At 47.4% G+C, this 25997-nt stretch overlaps 1 protein-coding gene across 1 annotated transcript; it reads right to left on the minus strand.

The window, feature by feature from the left end:
• Positions 1-18449: 18449 nt before the first annotated feature.
• LOC135810600 (uncharacterized) lies at positions 18450-24149 on the minus strand. The gene has a single exon (XM_065324093.1). The coding sequence runs from the start codon at positions 24147-24149 to the stop codon at positions 18450-18452; it is 5700 nt and encodes a 1899-aa protein (XP_065180165.1).
• Between the last annotated feature and the right edge of the window lie 1848 nt (positions 24150-25997).

Here is a 25997-nt window from a genome sequence, read left to right on the forward strand (position 1 = left end):
CGATCGGCGTCGTCCTCGCTATAGCGATGAAAATACTAGTTACTGCGCACCTGGCAGATATCACAACACGTCGGAGCGTCCAGGAGCAAAGGAATCTTGGGTTTTCACTGGAATCTAGTTCCTCCAGCATCGTGTAGCCCACCGTCGGTGAATGGCGGTCCAGAAAGGTCGAAACTGGTCTTCTGCAGCATCTCGCAGTCCTGCGAGGCACACTGAATACGCCTGTCATGTATTCTACAAATAAAAATCACGAAGTAGTGGACTTTACAGTGATGAGTCTATCCTGTATGCTGCAAAAGACGCAGGAAATGTGACTGGTGTCCGTACACTGGACGCCAATATCATCCCAGTCTTCTCCTGCAGGATCTGTTTGACATTGACATACCGGTATGCAGTGGGTCGACATTGGCCTGGTTTGGCAGCTATCTGCCTGGGTGGATGTAGCAGGTTTGCATTGGCGCGTCGTCCAGTCCGACATTTTCTTGTAACTGTGGAGTACCGGCAGGGTCTGAGAGGTTGCTCGTGCTGTGAACACATCTCTACTGTCTGTCTCGTCCTGGAAGTGCCGTCTCGCCGCTTCCTTGCTCTACAGTCACGCCGTTATTTCGCTTTGTTTCGTGGTGCAGCTCAAAACCTGCCCAAACAACTGTGAGCTCGCAATATGGTATGGACAAATTGCACCACTCATGCTGGTTAACTAAAACCGGGATAGTCGAGTAAGCGAGTTCACTCCCTGGGCCATGGCAAGATCTGTTCAGCGCGGGCTATTCCAACCTCCAAGTGCATAGTCACCGATCGATCCATGCGATGGTGGTTGACCTACAAAGAGCCAAGGTCTACGAGTACTACTATTGGATGCTGTCTACATGCAGTCAACAAAATCAAAGTACCTCAGTATGCCCCAGAACAGGGCATGTGCATCTATAGCATGACACAACAGGGGTTCTGGCGGCACCTGTCAAACAAGCAGTAGCGACTAGTGCCAGCTACCTATTGGAGGCTAGCCGCTACAGTCTGTCACTGGAGATAATTATTATGTTCACTGTTTAGACTGAGCACAATCAATGATGCCCAATCAATCTGCCCAATGTGTGTTCTGTTCCACCTAATTATAACGTCCCATCGCATCAACCCTACTACACGCACATGTCGTCACTCTAGCACGACTTGTGTTATTATTGTTTATTTTGATTCGCACGATAAATAGAGCACAATAAACGTTAACTTGACCGAAGGTTAAAGGCGACTGCAGATAGAGGAACACATCGAGGTACAGGTGCCGGCATCAATACAGTATCAGAGAGGTACGCAGAAAAAACTCTCGTAAGCCCAAGGGGAAGTGGTTGATGAGGGATGAATGTACTCTCCACGCTCGTCTACACTGTTCGTGGAAATGCACACATACATACAATAATATACAACATAGCAATAGCATGCACAGAACCGAACAATTTCATGTTCACACATGCAAGCACAGACCTGAACATTAGTACCAAAAGCCGATACAGACAATATCCCCATACACACAGACGCACACACACACAATGTCCCATGTATGCGCCCGTGGCGAGAAAAGCACGCAGATCTAAAAATGCACTGGATGTGAACCCACAGATTTTCTCTAATAGCAATGATAGCGGATCTGATTCTGAATGAAACACACACACAATACAATTATTGAATGCCCATCCGCAGATGATGGCAGGTCCTGAAAGAACAGGCAGTATTCCAGTGATGGGGAACAGAACTTCGAGTGGCGAGTGAGGTATACACACACACGTGCGTGCGCGGGCACACACCAAAGTATGAAGAAATAGAATCGACATCGTAGTATTCATTGGTTGGGGAATGGAAAGGAAAATAAAACATTGCTATAGGTTATTGTTGTAAGGACACTGGGAGCACAACAGAAAGGTAAGCAACTTGCTTTGAAGCAAAGAAAGTTATTATTCCACGGATCTCAGAAGGAAGGAACGTTCCAGAATGCTGCACTGGCAACAGGCGGCCTGCATGTGCGCGGCCCCTGCAGTCGGTCCAGCTGCCGGCCTTGCAGTGCTGAAAAGAATGTGCAGTACAGCATGTCACATAGTATCGCAGCCTGGACAAATAGACGCTGGGAAGTCCTAGTTATGTGCTCACCTACACCACGATGCACCAATCTTCTGAGCTACTTTGGCAACAATTTTGTCCACTTGAGACTCCCATGGGCTGAGCCAGTTGTTGAGGGCTGCATCAAGGTGGACGGCAATGACCGCTGATGGCAAGGCAATCCATGACACACAGTCACTAGGGCATCGTCAACATGGCGCTAAGGCTGGATGAATAAAATCAACCTTTAGGCTGCCGCGGGATTGACAACGAGGCCGCTGTCTCGAAGCTAGTCAGTCAGCCTGGTCACCGCCATTGACGAACCAGTCGCCACCGCCAGCAGTGGCGGTAGGTTGTGACAAGTATGGTGCAATATTGTCAGCAAATTCAGTACTCAGGATAAGATGAGTGACAAAGGGAACGTTGTGTTTGATAATATTGAAGTGAACAGGGATGATCACAAACCCTGCGCGTACTCCACCGTGAGTTACAAGAAAATTCCGGACTGGACGACGAGCAAACACCAACCTGCTACATCCAACCAGGCAGATACTATAACGATAGCTGCCAAACCAGGTCAATGCCGACCTACTGCATAATGTCAATGTCAAACAGATCCTGCAGGAGAAGACTGGGGTGTTGGCGTCCAGTCACTGAGTGTACAGACACCAGTCACATTTCCTGCGTCTTTTGCAGCATACAGGATAGACTCATCACTGTAAAGTCCACAACTTCGTGATTTTTATTTGTAGAATACATGACAGGCGTATTCAGTGTGCCTCGCAGGACTGCGAGATGCTGCAGAAGACCAGGTTCGACCTTTCTGGACCGCCATTCACCGACGGTGGGCTACACGATGCTGGAGGAACTAGATTCCAGTGAAAACCCAAGATTCCTTTGCTCCTGGACGCTCCGACGTGTTGTGATATCTGCCAGGTGCGCAGTAACTAGTATTTTCATCGCTATAGCGAGGACGACGCCGATCGGCAAACTCTCGCTCACAGCCATCACCAGCCTCTCAAAACCATCACTTGGCATCCCCCAGAGGTATAGGAGAAAGCCAAAACAGCTCTCAACAAATAAAAGCTAAGGACGATGGAAAGGGAGCATGTCAAAAAGAAGACGAACAGTATGAAGTTCAAATGGGTTTGAACACTCGTTCCACCAACTATACCACTTTCAATAAATCGTGACGCCATTTTGTTTTAACATGAATATCGCGGACTGGTGAAATTTTAATTTTTGCCTTAACTTCCCCTTTACTCAGTAGTGACTTTGCTGCATGCATGCAGTTTGCATCCCGATTCATAATAGGTCTTTTTATTTGCCAAATAAGACACACAGTGACTTGGCGGGGCATGGCATGTGTACTGAATGCGTGACCCAGGCACACCATACATGCAGTGCATTACGAGTCACGCGCGAGCTCTTGTTCCTGAACCGCAACGATCAATCACCGCGTTTGGCGTGTACTCACCTACGCGTCGAGAAAATAGTGACTTATTTTGTTTTGCTTGTGTCTTTCAAAAACTATGTTTCTTCAAGCGATCGCGATCGACATTCTAGAATAATATAATGAGGACGGTCACTGGATTTTCTCTGCCTAGTTCTTGTAAAGGATTTAGTTTTGTTTTCTAGAAGATCTCTCCAGATGTTTTAGCCATGGGAAAGGCGATCACTGCTGCGTTCCGCAGTGCAACAGCGACCGACGTTCAGACAAATTACTTTGTTCAATGTCTTCCCTGCTAGCAGGGAATCGAAAACTGGAGAAGCTAAGAGCGTGAGAAGTGACGAGTTGGACACAAGAAAGTCTTGGATTGCCGCCATTCGTCGAGATAAGCGGAATGGCTACGGGTACCATCATGTCATACAATATAGTGGTGTGTTCTAACCAATTCACTGATGAATACTATAGTCGCTATCGACGATATCCAAGTGGAGTTCAGCCTGGAGATTTAGCTCGGTTTGAAGACTCTGACATTCAGTACTACACTGGTTTTCCTTTGCTTGCTGCGTTTGATGCATGTATTCAATTTCTTCACCTTGATTATAAGAGCGTCTTTCCTTTCGCAGTAAACCAGTGGATGCCGATTCCCGGAAAAGGAAACCCGGTGATGAACGGAAGATTAAGTTAATTGGCTTGGAGATTTTTTTCATTACCATGGTTAGTCTTCGCCACGGCACACATACCAATCTCGCCGCGTCCTTCCCAAGTGGCAGAACGATTGCTGGATGTTTTCAAAAAGCTGAAAAGAAGAAAATCCTTAAAATTCTCCTCCGTCAACCCCGCATGCTCTCATCATCCGCCCTTTATAAAATCGCTCACACAACCCAGTTATCACATGGACGCAGTGCACACCTGGCTTCTCTTGTCCATTCTATTAAGCTTGAGTTGTGCCCACCTCATCTCATGTGTTTTAATTGGTCCTCTTCTCTAAGAACTAGAAACTCGCTCTTACTTCCTAAGTGTAACTCATCCACTCTTTTGCGCTCCCCTCTCTTTGTTGCTTATTCTGTTTGGCTCAATCTACCCAGAGAAGTTAAGGACCTGACCTCACTCCGCCTGTTTAAGATCCGTGCCGCCCCTTATTTACTACGACATACATAGCTCATTATCTACATGTCCTTTGCGTCTCTGTGTTCTTCACTGTTTTTATTTGACATTATCTTTCTTTACGGAGTTGTTGTTGCTGTTCATTTTGCTACTCTTTCTTTTTCCCTCCCCTTATTTCTATTTATCGCCGTGGTTGGCAATCACCCACTCTCGTAACATTGGCCGGTGTTTCCGACGAGTCTTGAGATGTTGTAATAAATAATAATAATAATAATAATCCTACAACATTCATGATCATAGATGCTACAGTGCTGAAATGTAATATCGCTTCCAGTCTGTCTGCGCAGTCGCAACTCTACAGCTAATATAAGACGCATAACGTTACTACCTTGACGTGCCTCATCCGTATGACCCCAGATGGTGGTGCAGTGCTTACCTCCAAGTCATTTACGGGATCCACCAGTGACCACGAGCTCACAATCAGAAGCCACTACTTATGATATTCTGCCAGTAGCCGGCTATGGGACTTTGATTATGGCAGACCAAGGATTTGACATCCGGGATCTCTTGGTGCCACATGGCGTAAAGTTGAACATTCCCCCGTTCAAGCGATCAAGCAACAGATGGCCTTAGAAGATGTCCAGAAAACGCAACAAATTGCCACGTTACGAATTCATGTTGAGTGTCTGATGGTGCGAATCAGGGAGTTCTCTATCTTTTCAAAGATCGTTCCAACAATTCTTTTCCCTACCATCATTCAGATATGGATTGTTCGCTGCCTGCTCACAGTATTCTAGGCTCCTTTACTTGCTGAAGCAAATATGTTTTCCATGCCAACTGTTGCTAGCATTGCATGGCGAATTGATCTTCAGCAACACGAATTTTGTCATGCCTGAACAATCATGCACAATACGGAGCAGCTAATGACTTAGTGGGTATAAATGTGGATAGTATGATATAATTTAGATTGCAATATTTGCAAAAAGTGCAATGAATAATAATAATACCCCTCTTGATGAATATTAGTGCTGGCGCATGGCGGTTTATCAATTTCCATGGTCACAACAGACTTACAAGGGCGAATATAAAAGTATCTTTGCAGCCATACTATAAGTCCTTTGGTAGAGCAGAGCTGGACCCAGTTTCAGGAAAACTAGGACGAAATGTAGCTGCTAGAGGGACGATATGCTCATTGCGTCGCTGGGCTTCCACGAGCTCAGCGTCAACAATGCTCTGAATGGCAGCGGTTTTCCGCTTTCCTTGCCGATGCCTGCCGCCAAATATATCTGGAGTGCACAGTATCGATGTGATAGAACCAGGCCCTGAACAGATGGAGAAAGTTAGAATGTAAAACATGTATCGATAAATGTACTTTTTCTTGTGCGAAATGTTGAAGACTGCATCCTGAAGTGGTACTTACCGATCGAGCAAATCACCCCGTTTCCTGGACACTCCGGCTCCTCTAGCTCGCAGGTAAGTCTTCAACTGGTTGATTGTCCATTTTTTAAAGGACTCGTTGTCCAAAGGCATCAACAACCGAGCTTTGGGATCGCTAATTCAACTTGATTCTCCCTCGCAGGACTACTATCAACATTCCCTTCATCACAACGTACCGCCACAAGAGATGAAGTGCTCGGCTCATTGACCGCTTCATCAGCCATGTATCAAACATATCACAAAGGTCCAGCAAGAAGTAAATGCAAAAAAACCCTTTCTACATATCGGACAGCAATGAAGAAGCGAGAAGAAAACAGAATCCTTCGCTGTCAGTTTTTTTCCGATCCAGGAGAGTCTCGTTTTTTCTGGCCGCCTGGGTGAGTACACGCCAAACGCGGTGATTGATCGTTGCGGTTCCAGAACAAGAGCTCGCGCTGGGAGGAATGCACTGCATGTATGGCGTGCCTGGGTCACGCATTCAGTACGCATACCATGCCCCGCCAAGTCACTGCGTGTCTTATTTGGCAAAAGACCTATTCTCAGCGGCAAAAAAATTCGAATATTGTAGTTTTGTGCACTGGTTTCCTCGTTATGTGCACTCGTGGTATCTGCTCATGGCTTCAAAAAATGAGAATCCGTGAACAAGCGCAAAAATATCAAGCGAAGAAGGCGAAAATGGCCGCTGCTGTCAGTGAGCAAAGTTGGATGTTTGGCGTCTTCTGTGACCTCCCTGGATCAGTTTCGAACTGTCCAACAAGTGGAAATCGCTTCAGGATACCATCGTGAAGCGGTGTGCCGAAGGACGATTTGTCCCTCTCTGGGTGCAACGGTCGATGCTAAAACAGCCGATTCTGAGATTTGGCTCACGGACTATAGCGCTAGCGGCAGGGCACTACTAGTACTAAGGGCAGACCCGTATTTGCTAGCAATTCTTCTAGCAAAATATCGAAGAATTTTGAAAGGGAATTTGCTGGCAAAATGGAGCAAAATATCGGTGTGTTGGCTGGGAGTTGGGAGATTTTACACATATACGGTGCATGCACATGACTCATTTCGGCACAGTTTTACCAACACGTGACTCACTTTTTCTCATTTTTGCCAACACGTAACCCACTTTCGGTCAGTTTTCTCACACGTGACACAAATTTTGGAGCAAAAAGGGAGCAAAATATCGAGTGGCCTAGCAAAATGAAAGCAAAATTTCGACGATGCACGAGCAAAATTATGCCGCAAAATATCGAGATTCAGCTGGCAAATTCGGGTCAGCCCTAGCCAGCGCGCGACAGTAGATGTGCGAGTACTCGCACATGCCAACATCTACTGCGATCGCGCGCTGGCTAGCCGTGGATATCCCCGGATAAGCGGTACGAGTACTACTACTACTACTAGTACTGTACATACAGTGCTGCCTGCTGGCAACTGAAATCCGACCCCCTGAGCGGTGGCCGTGGGTTAATTCACATTCTTTGCGATGTGAGCGTACCGCTCAGGGGTCGGATTTCAGTTGCCAACACTGTACATGCATTCAGAACCGCTCACAGAGCGGTTTTTATATGGGTAATTTCAGTTCTTTTTCTGTTCCCTCCCCCACCCCGGCTGAGGTCCGAAGATAAACATGGTGAGCACGCGCGCGATGCACTGTATGTAGCCATGCGACTACAATAGCACACTGATACATTCCAGCCCTCCCCACCTCGCTACCCCGCACACAGACACATCGTGACAAACACACACATGCACATGGCACACACACACATGGGCGCGCGCACACACACACACACACACACACACACACACACACACACACACCTCAGACCTCAGACCTGCCCATCGCGGAAGCGATGATAGCGAACAGCTATGTTAGACATAGCAACTTGTGCTGGGATTACACCATTCAACAGCTTCACACACAAACACACACACACACACACACACACACACACACACACACACACACACACACACACACACACACGACAAACAGGAAACTCTTGATGAACATTGTATAATGTCATGCAAAGCAGTGGCCACCATACTTCTGGAAGTCAGTTGTGAAACAAAAATAATTTAACTACAATGTGTAGGTCACAGTAAGCTGGCGGCCAAAGCACAACATTGCAAACGGTGATGATATTTGCCTAGGATTGTAGTTTGCAGACCACACCATGGAAGCAGTGAATACAGAATTATTGTAATGTCATACAAAGACAAGCAAAGAAGTGGCCACCATACACCAAAAACTTGCAGAAAGTCACATATCCAACAGATAGAGAAGTGAACAGCATCTGGTACAGCCAACACAAAACCAAGCTGACCTGATACTCGTCCGAAGATCGTAAGTGGCAGATCCTTTTCAACTATAGCATGCAGGCGTACGTTACACGCATGGACTCACCGGCGCGGCGGCATACATTGTCGTCACATGCATACCCCCACAAGTTAGTTACACACATGCACTGTAGTCGTGTAGAAGCACAATAAAAGCAATGGAAAAATATGAAGGGGTTGCTGAAGCATCTTCACACTTCAAATTCAGACTTCGATGTGGTCGTCACGGGATGATATACCTGCAAGATACAAGTGATGCAGAAAGAAAGCATAAGGTCGTGGGGTAGGCTATGAGACACCACAAATGGGTCACCTACATGTATGTTCAGGGCTTGTGTAGACACACACACACGCAGAATTATCATAATCGAGAATTTCCCAAATTGAGAAGAGCAATGAAATCCACTTGCATGCACAGGAGCAATTTTGCAGTATGATGCGCAGCTCGGGAATACACCTGTTGGCAATGGATTACATTCCCATTGGAATTCCCATTCACGTGAGATTCACAGAAGCAGTGGTGCTCTTCTGGCACAATCTTCCTCAGCCTACTCAAGCTCAACTGATGAGGGGTGAATTCCCCGAAACACTGTGTATTGAGCAGGGAGTGGTGCTTTCTTGCAGATTTGCCGAGTCGAAGGTTCGATGGACTTCTTGTGTGCTCTGGATGGCAGTCGTGAGTCAGTCAAGTGTCAGGTAACGTCGGCGGAATAGCGCGAGCTCCGGTGTGTTGAGCAAACCTTTTCTTAATATTATTTTATTTATTCATATTTTACTAGGATAGTCCCGGACCTATGGTCTTCTTACAGGGTGCCCTAGCCACGTGAAGATAGCGGAGCGAAATGCAGCAGGTAGGGATATGGTGCGAATCGCGGCAGGGAGGGAGTTCCATCGGTCAGCTCCAAGATAAGATACAGAGTGATAGCCAAAATACAATCTGGCATGGGGCAGTACCAGGCCGAGTGATTCCTGAGAACGGGTAATTCTAGCAGTGCGGGAGATCTTGGACCGTTTGTTGAGTGAGAAAGTGATAAAAAGAGTGAATACAAGAAGATATGTGCAATGCTCACTGCTCTTGGAGCATTTCGAGCACTCTTGGCGGGGTTTGCAGCTCTTTATAAAAATGCTTTGCTTTACGGAAACGTATTTCATTGCGAAGAGCTGCGCTTCGGTCCTCTGAGCTGTGCTGATGAGCTCTAACAGAGCGAAACAGTTGCTGTCCACAGACTTGAGTACAAGAAGATATATAAATCTTATGTATACTCAATGATGCAGACAGCCAGACTGTTTCGGCCAATGAGGCCTCATCAGTGCAACTCCGAGCTTAATATAGTCTGGATCATTGAGTAAATCTTATGTATAGATAGAACCATGAAAACCATCCTATTTTTTGATAGTCACAGTTCACAAATCACAGGGACAAGTCAAAACTTCCAAGCATCATTCAACCCTCCATTACTACTTGATGAAAATAAGACCTATGACTGAGTATGAGATTGCTCTGATCAATTCTACCATCTGGTATAGTTGGTTCAACATCAACAACTCAACAACCAAATTCGGATTTTTGATGGAAAAACCTGGAAAACTCATGTCCTTCCAAGAGGTGCTTACAACTTGACTGACATCAATCGATATATCCAGAGAAAAATCGAAAATGAGGACGGGATAACGATTGAACCAAACATCAACACACTACACAGTGAAATTTACCTCCAACATGGGTACAAGGTTGACTTTGATATCCCATCATCCCTTTCTCCTGTGCTCGGATTTTCAAAGAAAATGGTTGATACAACTTCTACATCTGACTTCATTGTGAATATCACTGATATTCACAACATCCTCAAACACTGTAGTTTGGTAAGTGAGGCATACCTCAATGGTAGAACTGGTGATGTCATATACATGTACTCATTTTCACCGGATAAGCCTCCTGGCTTCCAACTCAACATCCAACCGAATGAGAAGACCTTTTTATCATTAACGAAAACTGATACTTCAAAATAGAATATCAGATGTAATAATGAGGATAACGGGTCAAGATGGAAAGGAACTGAACTTGAACAATGAAAGAACCACATTCAGTCTTCATCTCCGGGAAAGAAAATAAGACTAGATAGATGACATCATGTTCTTGAAACGAAACCAGCCTATCAGACAACAGGTTCTCGGTGGAAGTCTTCTTGGGAATCTGTACAACAAAGCCAAAGGTGTACTATACAACACCAGCAAAATCATTGCTCCACAGATCAAGTCCATAGGAAAAATGACAGCTCAGAAAGCTTTGGAGGCAGCAAAAGAACAGATCACTCCAGACATGGTCTTTGATTTGGCAAAAGATGTTGCTAAGGGTGATAGAAAATCAGTAAAAATGAAAGTAAAGAAAGAGGCAAAGCAGCTTGCTACTACTATTGGTAAAGACAAAGCTATCAATCCACATGTTAGAGATACCATCAATCAATTATCAAACAACAAGGACATCAAACGAGTCTTGATGGATAAGAGTAAAGAGCTCCTCCAAGAAAATCAGAGAGCTATCCTATCAAACATCATTGCTGGTTGAGGAATGAAGAGGTTGTAGAAAAAAGAAAAAAAATAGGTAGAAACCATGGCCTCTTACACAAGTCCACATTTCGATCTTTTCACAGACCCGCCAAAGGATGAATCAACAACTGAGTATGAGTACATAGAATATCTGCCTAGGAATAGCAATGGCATGAATAAATATCAGCGTATCATAGAAACTAAGGATCTTGATGAGAACCTCCTTCCTCATAAAGCACTGCTTGAGGCTCGTGGACGTCTCGTCAAAGCAGCAGATGGCTCCAATTATGGTCCTGATGATGTCATCACTCTTTCCAACAACGGATGGTCACTCTTCAAGACTGTTGAGTATTAGGCACCGGCGGATTATGCTCGCGAAATCAAGGAATTATGCTTTCATGGATTCTCGCATTATGCTCGTAAAATCCTCATATTATGCTTTGGCACCCGGGGATATACATTCACTTTGTTGTACTTATGGAGCCTCAAAGTTCGGGAAATTGTGCCTTTTTTCGTACTTGCAAGTTTCAAGTGGCCATAAGTACAAGAAAATACATGTACAGTAGTATCCCCATACCAAGGGCAAGGTGTCCATGCATGTAAGAGGTCAACATGGAAAAGAGAAAACAATACTTCTTCTATTCATTACTTGATTTCTTCTGTACTTCAGTAAAAATATTATTTCATTGCCAAATTTGTTTGAGTTACCTTTGAAAATTATCATGTTCAACTGTCTTCGTAATCATCACACTCGTCCATCCGATGTCACCCTGCGAATAGTCAGCTCATCTCTCCCGTAGCTCCACGTCTCCTTCCATCATGACCAAACATCATCTATACATCACTTTAGAGCAATATCCGTAGCCTACAGTCATATCATGGCTGCTAAAATCCAGACTGGTCATGACTTCGTAACATGCATAATGTACAAATGTCACTTTGAATGTACATGTACATGTACACGGAGTTTTGCGGACTACCCGCCACTACATGTACACGGAGTTTTGCGGACTACCCGCCACTACATGTACATGCATCTCGTCCGCCCCGGGATACCTGATGAAGGTTGATTCACTCGCATCTTCTGCTACATGTACTGTCACAGTGTGTCAGTGTGAGAAAGAACTTTGAAGAACGGTTTTGCATAGTAGGTATAGGTTGGAGAAGACCTTAAATAATGGCTGTGCCTGTCGTAGTCTGACAAACAGACAACTGTATACCTTATTGAATGCAGGACCCTAGCTAGTGTGTAGGTTGCCAACAGAGCAAGCATCCCAGCTCGCCGAGTGTTCAGTCGGGAACCATGATCAAGATGACCACGATGAACTTCAAATTTCATATTATCTTATAGGTATCATATTTAAATTTTACTACTTCTAAGTCCAGTCCTGGTTAGAGGTCTACTGTCCCTACTTGGGTCCTCGATTTCCCTGTCCAGGGTGGCTTTCGAACTCGGGACCTTGTGATTTCGCAGGCAAGCCCACAAGCACTCGGCCAAAGCGATGGTCTATATAACTGTACAATGTAGAGGTTTTGATTGCAAAATCATCGCCGAAGTCGCAACCTCTACTTCGTACGTTTGTGCCCAGCGCGGGCGTGCGTCTAGTTGGTTTGGAAGTGACAGCGTAGTGAATGACCGAGGGTCCTCTACGTCTGTTCTCACCGTCCAGGAGCGATAGTTGACTCGCGCTGCTATCTGGTGTTGACGAGGTGTTTGTCTCGCTGGAAACGGAGTGTCTCTGTAAGTTTGTATCCCTGGTGATGTTTGTGCCTGGACAGCACTATCTAAGTGGTGCTCTTCAGGCACAATCTTCCTCAGCCTACTGAAGCTCAACTGATGAGGGGTGAATTCCCCGAAACACTGTGTATTGAGCAGGGAGTGGTGCTTTCTTGCAGGTTTGCCGAGTCGAAGGTTCGATGGACTTCTCGTGTTCTCTGGATGGCAGTCGTGAGTCAGTCAAGTGTCAAGTCGTCGGCGGAATAGTCGTAGCGGGAATGTCATGTGTCGGGTATTCGTCAAAGTAATAATATATTTATGCCATATGGCAAATCATGTTGCTCCATTGTGTAACAGTTTGTCTGCTACTCCATCAAGCATTTCATCTTCTGCATGGCATTGTACTGCTTTGTCTGGTTTATTGCTGCCAGGTGCTGCACAATGATCGATGCACGTAATCGTTACCCACAGCAGTGGTGTCGGTCAGTGCTGTAACTACCTTCCTCAACAATCACCAGCTGTGTGGAGTGACAGTTTTGACAAAAATAGTCGGCCTCTCTCCTTCTTATCCCTTTATCGACTCAGAGGAGATGCTCGACCACCACATAATTTGGTATTTCCCCTTAAGCCTATTTGCTTCCTACACCAGCCACAGTACTTCTCTTCCCGCGCTCTTTTTTTCGCTGGTTTGGGATTATCTTTTGTGCTACATTTTTTTCGTTTTCTGTTACATTCTTTTCCTGCCGCGGAACTAGATTCCAGTGAAAACCCAATTCCTTTGCTCCTGGGCGCTCGGACGTGTTGTGATATCTGCCAGGTGCGCAGTAACTAGTATTTTCATCGCTATAGCGAGGACGACGCCGATCGGCAAACTCTCGCTCACAGCCATCACCAGCCTATCAAAACCATCACTTGGCATCCCCCAGAGGTATAGGAGAAAGCCAAAACAGCTCACAACACACAAAAGCTAAGGACGATGGAGAGAGAGCATGTCAAAAAGAAGACGAACAGTATGAAGTTCAAATGGTTTTGAACACTCATAGAGTCATACCACCAAGAGTCCATTATGTTTATGCACTCTTGATACCACCAGGGAGCCCTACACATATGCATGTGTAGGGCTCCCTGGATACCACCAACTATACCACTTTCAATAAATCGTGACGCCATTTTGTTTTAATTAACACGCATACGGTCCACTGAGAGTAGACTGTACAACACATACATGGCACTACCTGATCAGCATGCGGCACAGCCTGTGTTTGATAGTTCGCGTGTGAATGCGAGGGTAAGTACACGGTTTTCAGTTGCATGCAAGAGGGACGATGCGCCAGAAAGCAAAGCCCTTTGTACTAGTTTTCTCTCTCGCACTGGTGGTCTGCTGTTGGAGTGGAAATGCTAAGACATAATCCTTGTTTCGCTCTTCTGTGTAGTGTGAAGAGGTCAACGAACATGTAGAGCTCACTTTGATGAAGTAGGCAAGGCTGTGAGCGCTGTGGCTCAAAGCGATAGGCCCTAAATCTTACGAGATATTTCGAGTGCTATTGTTTGTTGCGAGCGGTTCGTCTTCGATGAGTCCTGCCTCTTTCCTGGCAGCTGCCCTCCTATAGGATCAACCACGAAGTGACTGTACTCATCTGCAGCCGATCAATGTTATATTGCACAAGAAGATATCGTTTTCGCCAAGCCAGTGCCCCGCCAAAGACCATCGCCGTGTCACACCGTCGGAACGAGTTCATGATGAGAAACATCATTCGCGCGAACGTGATGAAGAACTATTTCGAAAGACAACATAGTCTTTACCCCCGGGACGACAACTATGTGCACGTCCTGCAAGGGGAGAATGTCACCAGCGACATCAACGAAGACGACGGCAGTATTTCGGAAACCTGGAGTCAGCGGAGGTCGTCAAGCTCCTCCGCGACCCGGTACATGCACAGACATGTCGACACGAGCGTGCGGAAACACAGCATTACACTGTAGTCACTAGTAATGTTGCGAGAGTTTGCGGAAGGAGTCCAAGTCGGGAAATCCATCAGCTCCAAAAGCTACCTGGGTAATCATGCAGTTTAGGGTCCCAAATTATTTCGCACTTTCCCAGTGTTCAGTGTACTGTCACACGCGTTTTTCAGTGTACTTTCACATCATGAACTTTATTTTCATGAAAACATGTGTACTTTCACTATGCTTCTTCTTTTCTCGTGTCAAAGTTTTGTTTCCTTTGTCAAAGTTTTGTCTCCTTTATGGAAGTTTTTCTTTGACTTTGTGGTAATGGCTGGGCGTCCCGGAGCGCCGATACGCATTGTCCCTCAGGCACACATTCTAAATGATCATGCGATTTTGATGGAGAAGTGGACGGTGTTCACACTAGTGCCGATCTTTTCCAGAACCCAACTTGGTCAACTGGAGTTCCTTGCCGCTCGGCGCTGTATCAGCAACGAAATGCCTTGTGCCAAGTGTGGGGCGCTATGTGGCCTCACTAGACGGCAGGAGAGCAGCGACGGGTTTCGCTGGAGATGCCGACTGTATGTCCGGAGCGTTCGCGGTGGTTCTTTTTTTCCCTGAAGCGCAACTTCGGCACATCGCGAGAGTTGTTCCCGACGTACCTCTGCGAGTTCGTGTGCAGACAGAGAGTTCGCGCGGAAGACAACACGTTCGGCTCCCTGCTCCGCAGTGTTCACCAGCAGTACCCAGTCTGATCTGTCCTCGGTTTTCATGAAAATATAGTTCATGATGTGAAAGTACACTGAAAACGCGTGTGACAGTACACCATGGTACACTGAACACTGGGAAAGTGCGAAATAATTTGGGACCCTAAACTGCATGATTACCGCTACCTGTAGGTGGGCGATGAGACTCCAGCTTCAGACTACAACAGTCAGGACTTGTAAATAGTTGAACTTTGTGAAGCAGCAGATCGAGAAGTTAGTTAGCTGAAATCGTAGCTGTTGCAGTATGTCGGCGCTATGAAGATTGCATTTTTTACGGAGAGTCCATCGCCACGCGAATGTTTCTCTCCTCACCGAGAGCTATCTGGCCTCCAAACTCCGTCAGGGTCTCCCTGAGGTACCGAAGGTCCTTTGACTAGCTGCTGGCAGGACTCCATCAAATCCTTTAGCTTCAGCTCGGCGAGCAAAAGTCTCTCTCTCTCCTCCGCCATGAGCTGACACACACAAACTGAATACAAAACGATGCACTTCACACGTGCTGGCTTGCACGCGTGCCCCCTTTCACGAACCCAGACAATCTTTTCGGGATTGGTCTATCTGTCTAGCCTATCTTCTAGTTCAACCCTTCATATATCTGAGTGGTATCGCTGTGGATTTCAATAAAATTTTCTGTGTGACCTTGTGATACCCACTACCATCGATTACCTATGATAAACCTGGAAAAAACGCGATTTCAAAAAATGGGGTGAAGTGCCTAGTAGTAGTAGTAGCAGCTGCTAGTGCGTGCTGCTCGCGCTAGGCGCGAATTTGGGACTCCAAATTTGTCTCCTTTCGACATATACCACTGAGTCGACCGACCTCGCAGCGCGGCTCTAGCTCCCGACCAATGGTCATCCTCCAACGCTACCATGGCTACCATGGCTACCGCGTCCGCGCACATGTGAAGTAGGTCTACGCCCGCCATTGCTGCCTACAAAGGAAGAGATCAAGACATTATCCAAGTACTTAGTTAGTTGTTGTTGAACCGTCAGGAACGGTTTCTTTCTGCTCCATTGGTCGTTCGGCTGTTTGCTTGGGCGATTATTTCTCTTCCCAAACGTACGTACTTCTTCCTCTCTCATTTGATTGTGCTTGGCGGAAAGGTAGACGAAGACGAGAAATGAAGCCTTCGGACCAGGACAGACTTCGGTGTTGTTTGTTCCTTCTTCTTCTTCTTCTTCTTCTTCTTCTTCTTCACACATGCACAGATGGCTTTCCTTCGCATCGCTCTCGTTCTGGCCTTGTGCCTTCTCCAGCTGACAGGTGAGTGAGACCCTTCGATCATTTGACAATGAAGAATGTCGCGGAAATCTGTTTCAGCCGGTTGTAACGCGGGTGTGCGAACTTTAGTTTTTAGTTTTTACAGTGGGAGTACTCTAGGCACCGGGCAAATATGCTCGAAAAATCACCCACATAGCTAGCAATCGCAGTGTTGCCAACCGCCCGTATTTGTCCGTAGTTTTACGGAAAAACGAAGTTTTGTCCGCAGTACGGATGTCAATCGAATATCCCGCAAACGATTACGTATATGATCGATTGCTAAAACCTTCGTAACTCCATCGTTTCTTGTGCCAATTCCACAATCGAAGAGTCTCCGTGGTAGCAAAAACTCCAAGTTGTCCAATGCAACAATCGCTGAAGCATTACGATGTCGGATTCCAGAGATTTCGCACGCCGTATTCATGTATTCTTACCTCAGCAAAATCAAATCTTTGACCGATCTCTTCCTATTTCGGGGGAAGTCCTTTTTGCGTGCTCTTTGAGTGACAGAGCACTTTAAAGCTTTATAATGATGTAGCCGGCTGAAGTATGAATCGCCTCGAAAACCGTTGAGCGTTCTGCGATGGAGGAGAGTGGAATGGTGTTGATGGGACGAATTATTTGCTTGCATATTAGGCTTGGAGACGACTTTGCTGTGTTACTGCGCCTGATTTGTGGCGGCTTCATAATGGAGCTTGGCATCCTGGCGTTGCTCCTGCCAAGAGCGTTCCAACGAGCCCTAGATTGCGAAAATCAAGCGAAGCAGACCAAAGTTATGACCTGATGAAGTTGAAAATTGTACTGAATCCGTAGGTTTTGCAAGTGAACTCTGTGGCTGGAAAAGTTGTACAGTATCGTTTTTCTTCCAAATTACACTAAATCAGTCAAAATGTTGACCTGAAAAACGAGTACGGAAAACTCTGAAAAATTCTGCAAAATGGCACTGGGCAGTACGCATGGGGGTAGAGGGCACTTGGTAACACTGCAATCGCATGTCATCACGTACATGTACATTCAAAATCAGCATAATTTGCGAATCGACCTTTTTTTCAGGATCACTTTTCAACGAGGACGAACCAAAGTCGGCCGAACGAAGCCTAAAGGAAGAAAATCACCCTCTCCACTTCACCATCACGATACTGACATAGATACGAGATGAAACAACTAAAAAATCCACAAGAAAACTGTACGGCCATCATCGCGCTGACTTTGGTCTGAGAATTTCTATCACGATCAAAAATGTACGAGGAGAACTCAAAAATAAGCCACAGACGTACTGTGCACACGCCAGACAGTTTCTTGGGATCGGGAGAGCTTGATTTGACTGAATTTGACTGACACTGCACAAGAGGTAAAATTATTGTTCTTGCTGTGAACTGAAAGAAGACGACGACTAAAGCGCAAGGCGCTTGCGCAGAGCAAAAAAGGAGGAAAAAACATGGAGGAAGTCGCCAAGAGGCGAGTGAGTCAGTAGAAATAATAAACACGCGGCCCCGCTTCGGTGTGGGAACGCGGAAACAAACCGGGGTAGAGAACACAAACTATGACGTGTACTGCAAATAATCTCATGACGTTGAACATCATGTCAACGTCGTGACACTCCCCCGCAAGAGATGCAGAGAAAAGGAGATAATTCGTAACAAAGTAACGTGGAAACAAAACACAATAAGTGCATATATTACGCAAGGGTGAAAGAGAGTAGACCGTCACACACAGAGAGAGAGAGAGAGAGAGAGAGAGAGAGAGAGAGAGAGAGAGAGAGAGAAAGAGAGAGTTCAGATGTGAACTACCAACTGTCTAGCTGATTCAACTAAACAAGTTCGCTGCCAATTAATTGGCGAAGCGTCTGACGTTGCTTCTTAGCGGCAGCACGTTGTGGACGACTGTGTGGAGCAACAGCTGCTGGAACTGGCAGATCGGCTTGGCCAGTGGTGTGTGTGTCCGGAGCGGTGCTGTTGTTATTAGCCTCGGAGTTAGCAGCAGGACAGATAGGGTACAGGAGAGACAGGGGTCGTTTGAGCTCTGTCTTCTCTGCAGTGATGACGGTTGCGGAACGTATCTCCATGTCCTTGCTTGTATGGAGAGCGACAATGCGACCAAGTCGCCATGAGCCACGGGGCATGTCATCCCTTATTAGTACAACATCGTCAACGGCTGGCTGTTCTGAAGCGGTAACGCGTGCCTGTCGGAGCTTCCGAGTGTGACTGTTGCGGAGATCAGCCAAGTAGTCGTCTCGCCAGACACGCCAGAACTGGTCCAATGTTCGTTGACCCTTCTTCCAGACAGAGAGAAGATTCTGAGCTGCAGTCGGAACTTCGATGTGGTCCGGATCGCCGTCATCAGCAGTGGGTTGCACGCCACCAGTAGTTGCGGACAGGCACAGAAAATGACTTGGGGTGAGTATCTCCTGCAAGTCATTGTCCACGTACACCAGTGGACGCGAGTTGACGACTGCTGACACTTCCATGAGAATGGTAGTCAGTTGCGACACAGTGAGGAGCGCGCGGCCAACGACCTTCTTCAGGCTTCGTTTGACTGTTCCAACGAGACGCTCGTAGAAACCACCCATCCAAGGTGAGATCGGTGGGTTATAGTGCCACTTCACACCAGTCCTCGACATGTACGACAGGACATCATCACTCGTTGCCATTTCTTCAAAGGCCACATCCAGAACAGACTTAGCTAGGATGAATTGTGGCGCGTTGTCAGACACTACCTCTTCAGGGCAACCACGCAACGACACGAACCTGCGGAACGCTAGCAGGAATTCCTCTGTGGTCATGTCTGCCACCAGTTCTAGATGGACAGCTCTAGTTGCCATACATGTCACTAGGAGGACCCATACCTTCTTGGTACTTGGCTGGTGCTTGACGAGCAGAGGACCGAAGTAATCTAGTCCCACATGGGTGAACGGGATAGATCTTGTTGCGCGGGCAGATGGAAGCGGGGCCATATCTGGGGTGCGGTATGGACCACCGTGGTGCTTCCGGCAAGTCAGGCACTTAGTGATGAATGACTTCACTGTTGCACGCCCTCGTGGTAACCAGTACTCGTAACGCAGTCTTGATAGCGTGTGTGCAACGCCGCCATGCATCGTCATCAGGTGACAATCGTTGATGATGAGCTGGGTGATGGGATGCGTTTGGGGAATCAGTACTGGATACTTTGCTTGATAGCAAAGTTCGGCGTTCTCCAAGCGTCCTCTGCATCTGATGAGGCGGTTCTCATCGAGGAAGAGCCGCAGCTTGTCCTTCGGGCTGTGCTTCTTACAATTTTCGACAGCACTGACGTCTGACAGATTCTGTTGTGCATGGTGTAGCCACATGATTTTGGCTACCTTGACCTCTGAGTTACAACTAGAATCCACCCCGAAGGACTTGCCGCCTTGTGGTCTCAACCTGGAGAGAAACCGCAAACACAGAGCAGAAACACGCACTAAGGCACTGAAAGACGAAAACCTGGCACAATCAATACCAAATGGTGGTTCATCACATGTTTTTTTTTGTTCGTGATGCGCATCAGGCTTTTTTTTCATTTCGTGTGCAAGCTCAGTGTCTGGACCGGTGGACTCTGTTGGGTGTGATACAGGTGCAGGTATCTCCGAAGTGCTTGAAGGACCCTCCCCAGCGGCAACGTTGACATGGTGATCAAGTGCTGGCTCGGCGTGATGGTCAGCAGTGGCAAGGAAGTGTGGACCGTGCCACCATAGCGAGCTGGCTTGAAGGGAAGGAACAGAGACACCGCGTGAAGGCAAGTCGGCGGGATTGTCGGCAGAGCGGACATAGCGATAGGCAACATCGGGAACCGCACGAATGGCATCAATACGGTTGTTGACGAAGACAGGTAGTTTGTCAGAAGAGGCCAGCCAATGGAGAACTGTGGTGGAGTCTGACCATAGAAAGGTAGAGGAGAAAGTGAGCGGAAGTTCCCGACGGACGAATTGGATCAGACGAACACCGAGAAGCGCGGCCATTAATTCCAGACGTGGAATGGTAGGTGAAGCAACAGGTGCAACACGGGACTTGCTGATTAGAAGGTTCGACGTGTGTTGATCGTCAAACGTAGTAGTAAGGTAAGCAACGGCACCGTAAGCCAGCCCAGATGCGTCGCTGAAGACGTGGAGAGAAAACCGAGCGTCGCTGGCACGTGGTGCACTGATGAATCGTGGACATTTCGTTGATGCAGCAAGTTCAAGTTGAGCCGCAATATCACACCATCTACAAATGATGTCTTGTGGAAGGTCGTCGTCCCAGCCGACGTTCAGCTTCCAAAGATCCTGAAGCAGAATCTTCGCACCAACAAGAACAGGAGACTGGAGACCAAGGGGGTCAAAGAATTGGGCAGTATGTCGAAGGATACTCCGCTTCGTTGTGGCCGACTTGGATACGGCACTGACAGGTGCAATATGTAGAGTATCATGTTCTGTATCCCACAGCATACCGAGGCACTTGTGGATAGTACCCTTGGCTCGGTCTGGTTCTGGAATGCTGCTAAGAAACTCTGCAGAATTACTAGACCACTCGCGAACATTCATAGACGCAACACTGAAGAGGCGCTTCGTGGCATCATAGATAGCAATCGCCTCCGTCCCAGAGTTGGCACCAAGGAACAGGTTGTCAACGTAAATATTGCGAGACACTAGGTCGGAATCTGTTGTATCAGCAGCGCTAAGATGATGCTGAATAGTGGCAGCCAAGAGATATGGACTGCTGACAACGCCAAACGGAACACGACAGAAACGAAGTTGTCGTATGTTGTCTGGAGTAGCTGAGCTGGATGCATCGTGCAGCCATAGGAAGCGGGTCACGTCACGATCATGTGAGTGCAGACCAATCTGCAGAAAGGCCTTTTCTACGTCTCCACTTATGGCTACCGGAGAAAGACGAAAACGAAGAAGAATACCGCAAAGGTCTGGAACAAGATTGGGGCCAGCGTGCAAGCAGTCGTTGAGACTGGCGAGTTTTTCGGAACATTTTGCGGACGCATCATACACTACCCTCAGCTTCGTGGTAGTAGCAGTAGGTTTGAGTACTGAATGGTGTGGAAGGTAGTGAATCTGGTTGGTTGTAAAACCACGAGGAACATCTTCTATCATGCCCCTGTCAAGCTGGTCTTGAATCACGGTATCGTACTGGTCAAGAAGTTCCGGATGGGCTTCGAGGCGACGCACTTGTGCCTTCAGGCGACCGAAAGCCAGACCGTAGTTTGTCGGAAGAGGAGGATGTGAGTCCCTCCAGGGCCAACTCACCGCGTACCGACCCTCGGCAAAGGAGATGGAGTTGGCGAAGCGCTCGCCCACAAGATCTTGCGACGACGTATCGTCAAAAGTACCCAAGCTCTCTGTCGACCAGAACTTACGGAGGTCGAATTCAGGGTCCGTGTCTGTTTGATGAGCAAGACATGACTGCGCCTCTGTGGTGGCAGGCACAGGCAGACTGCCGGTACAGATAAAACCAAGAACGGAGTCGAGCAAGACCAGACCACCGCTTAGTTCGGTGCGGTCCTTGCCGATAATATCATAATAGTGATCGAGACCAATCAAGACGTCTACGACCATGGGCTCTGCGCTGCTGGAGAGCGGTTCTGCAAGTGGCAGAGACTGTAGAAGAGGAAAAGAAGAAGCAAGTGGACATCGCGCAATTGGAGCGGTTATGTTCGGAAGTACACTGGCCTGAATCGCACGAGTGGACCCATCCTTACACTGCATGGTCAAACTCACCTTGGCGTACACGGTACTTTTTCTTTTGTTGTTCCCAAATGTAGCCAAGGAGAGTGTTTCATTTCCGATTGTGGGCAAATCGAGCTGATCTCGATAAGCTTGCGTGATGTATGTCTTGGTGGAGCCGGTATCAAAGAGAATACGGCCATTGATCGGCTTCAGCTTGGAGGAGAGAAACGGTGCCACAGCAGTTTGCATCATGATCTGGTGATCGGCGTTTGCGACCGTGCTCGTGGCAGGCTTGGGTTTGAAGGACTGAGCATTCGGGCTCATAGTGGAAGCTTGCCTCTGAGTGGATGCGGCAGTGAATTTATCTGGACACAAGCTGCTGTGGTGTGCAGGATTGTGGCAATAGAAACACCGCCGTTTGCTAGAGCAATCGTGCACGGAGTGGCCTGATCGCAAACACTTGAAACACCTTTGTTTAGCTACGCTCTTCCTCGCTTCTACTGTAGTGTACTTATTGCATTCGTCAGAGAAATGTGCCTCCGAACTGCAAAAAACACACACTCTCTTGGGCTTCGCTTTTGAAGTAGCTGAAGCTGAGGCAACAAGAGATTGACCGGACGCACTGGCAGATGGTGATTCGTGCGATTTTTTCGGTGGCTGGCTGAGGCGATCTGCTGCTTCATTCGCTATTATGAAGTTGGCTACTGCAGCGCGCAAGTCCGAAACGGTCCAGGATTGTGGCCCCTTTTTTAATTCCAAAGCCGCTAGCGTGGTGCGTGGCAATTTGTTCGTAATCATTGACACAAACACCGCCTGATTAACATTCTCACCAAGCGCTGTGAGGCTTCGCAAGTGCACCTCCAACGCATCGTGCAACCTACGCAAAGATGGAGTAGCGTTGGACGCAGGCGGTAAGTCCATGATTGCCGTGTAGTGTGCATTGACGCGAAGCTGATCATTCCCGAAACGTTTGCGGAGAATGTCAAGCGCGGTTGTGTAGTTGGTATCTGATATGGGCAAGCCAGCTATGGCATCCCGAGCCAAACCCGTTACGTGATCTCTTAGGTACGACAGTTTCTGGACACCCGACAACCCTTGATTCGCATCAATAGACGCAACAAACATATCGTGAAACTCAGCCCATTTCAGGAAATCACCAGAAAATGTTGGTATTTCAAATTTGGGCAAATTGACTGAACTTGTGGGAGCTGGTTGTGGTTGAGGTGATGATGCTTGCATGTGTTGTACGACTAGTTGGTGTTGTTTGATTAGATCCTCTTGCGACTGTAATACTTGCTGGTGTTGACTATGTGTAATAGACTGCGTACGAACAAGATCTCCTATTGACTGTTGGATGCTGGACAAATCAACCATACTAGTTTCTTGTTTGATACCCGCACTGCCCGTACTCTTGGTGCTACTTGGTGAGCTAGTACTAGTAGTAGCAGCTTCTGGACGGTTCGTCTGGGCTCTGTACTGCGGAGATCGCTTGCATTCAACAATTGACCCTCTGATGCGTACCGAATACGCAACCACATCGCAGATCTCCGTTTGCAGAGCCTCATCTGAACCCTCCAGAGTCTCCGAGTCCAAAACACTGGCCAATGCATCACACGCCTCATCATATGCGTACAATTCTTCAACAATACAATCCACAAGTGTACTTAGCTTTTTTGGATCCGAGTCCACGTGTTCTGGCGACAACTCGTCGGCCCTTTGACCTCCTTCCTTCGATAAAAGGAGTTCGGCCTCTTTGACGAGTTCGTCGATGGATCCTTGCAGCTGCGCGATCTTGGCCCGGCGCATGATCTGCGTGCCGGTCGTCACTGCTCTCTTCGGCATGTTAGCTCGACGACCCAAATCGGGCAAGCTGCTTACAAATTATTTGAGTCGAGTCTATCTTTCTCAAGATTGGAATGGTACGCACGGCTCGTTTCGAGCTCCGGTGCGGTTCATGTCCCGGGTTTCGGCACCACTTTGTGCACACGCCAGACAGTTTCTTGGGATCGGGAGAGCTTGATTTGACTGAATTTGACTGACACTGCACAAGAGGTAAAATTATTGTTCTTGCTGTGAACTGAAAGAAGACGACGACTAAAGCGCAAGGCGCTTGCGCAGAGCAAAAAAGGAGGAAAAAACATGGAGGAAGTCGCCAAGAGGCGAGTGAGTCAGTAGAAATAATAAACACGCGGCCCCGCTTCGGTGTGGGAACGCGGAAACAAACCGGGGTAGAGAACACAAACTATGACGTGTACTGCAAATAATCTCATGACGTTGAACATCATGTCAACGTCGTGACACGTACCTTTATCGCTCTCTACTCCTTTCTCAAGGCACAAAAGTCGACTCTCCACTTTCAAACCAGGAACCAGACATACCAGTGGTCCTTTTCAGCTGCTCCACGAGCGCAGGAGGTGTTCACCAAGGGGCGCAGAGCAGCTTCCATTCCAGAAAAAGAGCTAAAATACGAGTGAAACTGCATGCCTGTGTCGTCAGTTTAATCCGACGAACTGCGGCTCTCCTCGCCACTCCACACAACAACAAAAGACTCGTGCACACTGGGAGAGAGAGCGTTTTCTCTAACTTGCTTTCAGTAAGGGGACTGGAGAACTGCTCTCCAACAAAACGGACAAGAGAATATATTATGGGGACGTGGAGAAAAGAGGGGAAAAAGTGGGGTGAGGGATACTAAAAAGGTGCCTGTGCAAAGTACAACAAGGCCTGAACAGGACGGGAGACAAAGACGAACGACGGGGAAATACGACGGACACAAGACGGCAACCAGACAAATACAACGGAGACAAGACGAGAAAATGTGTATGCAACGGGGACGAGATGATAAATAATGCATACGGAGGGGACAGAAGACGGTGCAGCGGCATGTACTAAGCATTCCCAGACAGCGCAGCGGCGTGTACCACGGGTCAGCAGCATGTACGACACAGAGACACATACGCAGCCACGTGTACGACAAAAGAGACACAAGCGCAGCCACATGTACGACAAGAGACACCCGCGCAGCCGCATGTACGACACAGAGCTACAAGCGCGACCACATGTACAACACTATCCCCAACCGAAAAAAAACATCCACTCCCGTGGATGGAAGTGTATATATATAAAAAAACAGGAGAAGACAGACCGGAGAAGAAGACAGAAAGACCGGGGAAATGAAATGTGAAACAACATAAATAGGCGACAATAAAACACAAAAGAAGTGGGGTCACGACTGTTGAACGCATGACGAGTAGGCCAGGAGGGTTAACACCAGTCGGGAGCCCCGCAAAACTGTGCATCAATCAAATGGAACCTGCAAGCAACAGATGTTGCAGAGGACCACATGTACAACACTATCCCCAACCGAAAAAAAACATCCACTCCCGTGGATGGAAGTGTATATATATAAAAAAACAGGAGAAGACAGACCGGAGAAGAAGACAGAAAGACCGGGGAAATGAAATGTGAAACAACATAAATAGGCGACAATAAAACACAAAAGAAGTGGGGTCACGACTGTTGAACGCATGACGAGTAGGCCAGGAGGGTTAACACCAGTCGGGAGCCCCGCAAAACTGTGCATCAATCAAATGGAACCTGCAAGCAACAGATGTTGCAGAGGACCCCGGCTGGCGAGCTGTTCGACCTGTAGTTGTCCCTTTGGATCTTGATTATTTGAACAGCACCAACCTA

Source organism: Sycon ciliatum, chromosome 2 (genome assembly GCF_964019385.1).
Source record: "Sycon ciliatum chromosome 2, ocSycCili1.1, whole genome shotgun sequence".
Taxonomy (NCBI): domain Eukaryota; kingdom Metazoa; phylum Porifera; class Calcarea; order Leucosolenida; family Sycettidae; genus Sycon; species Sycon ciliatum.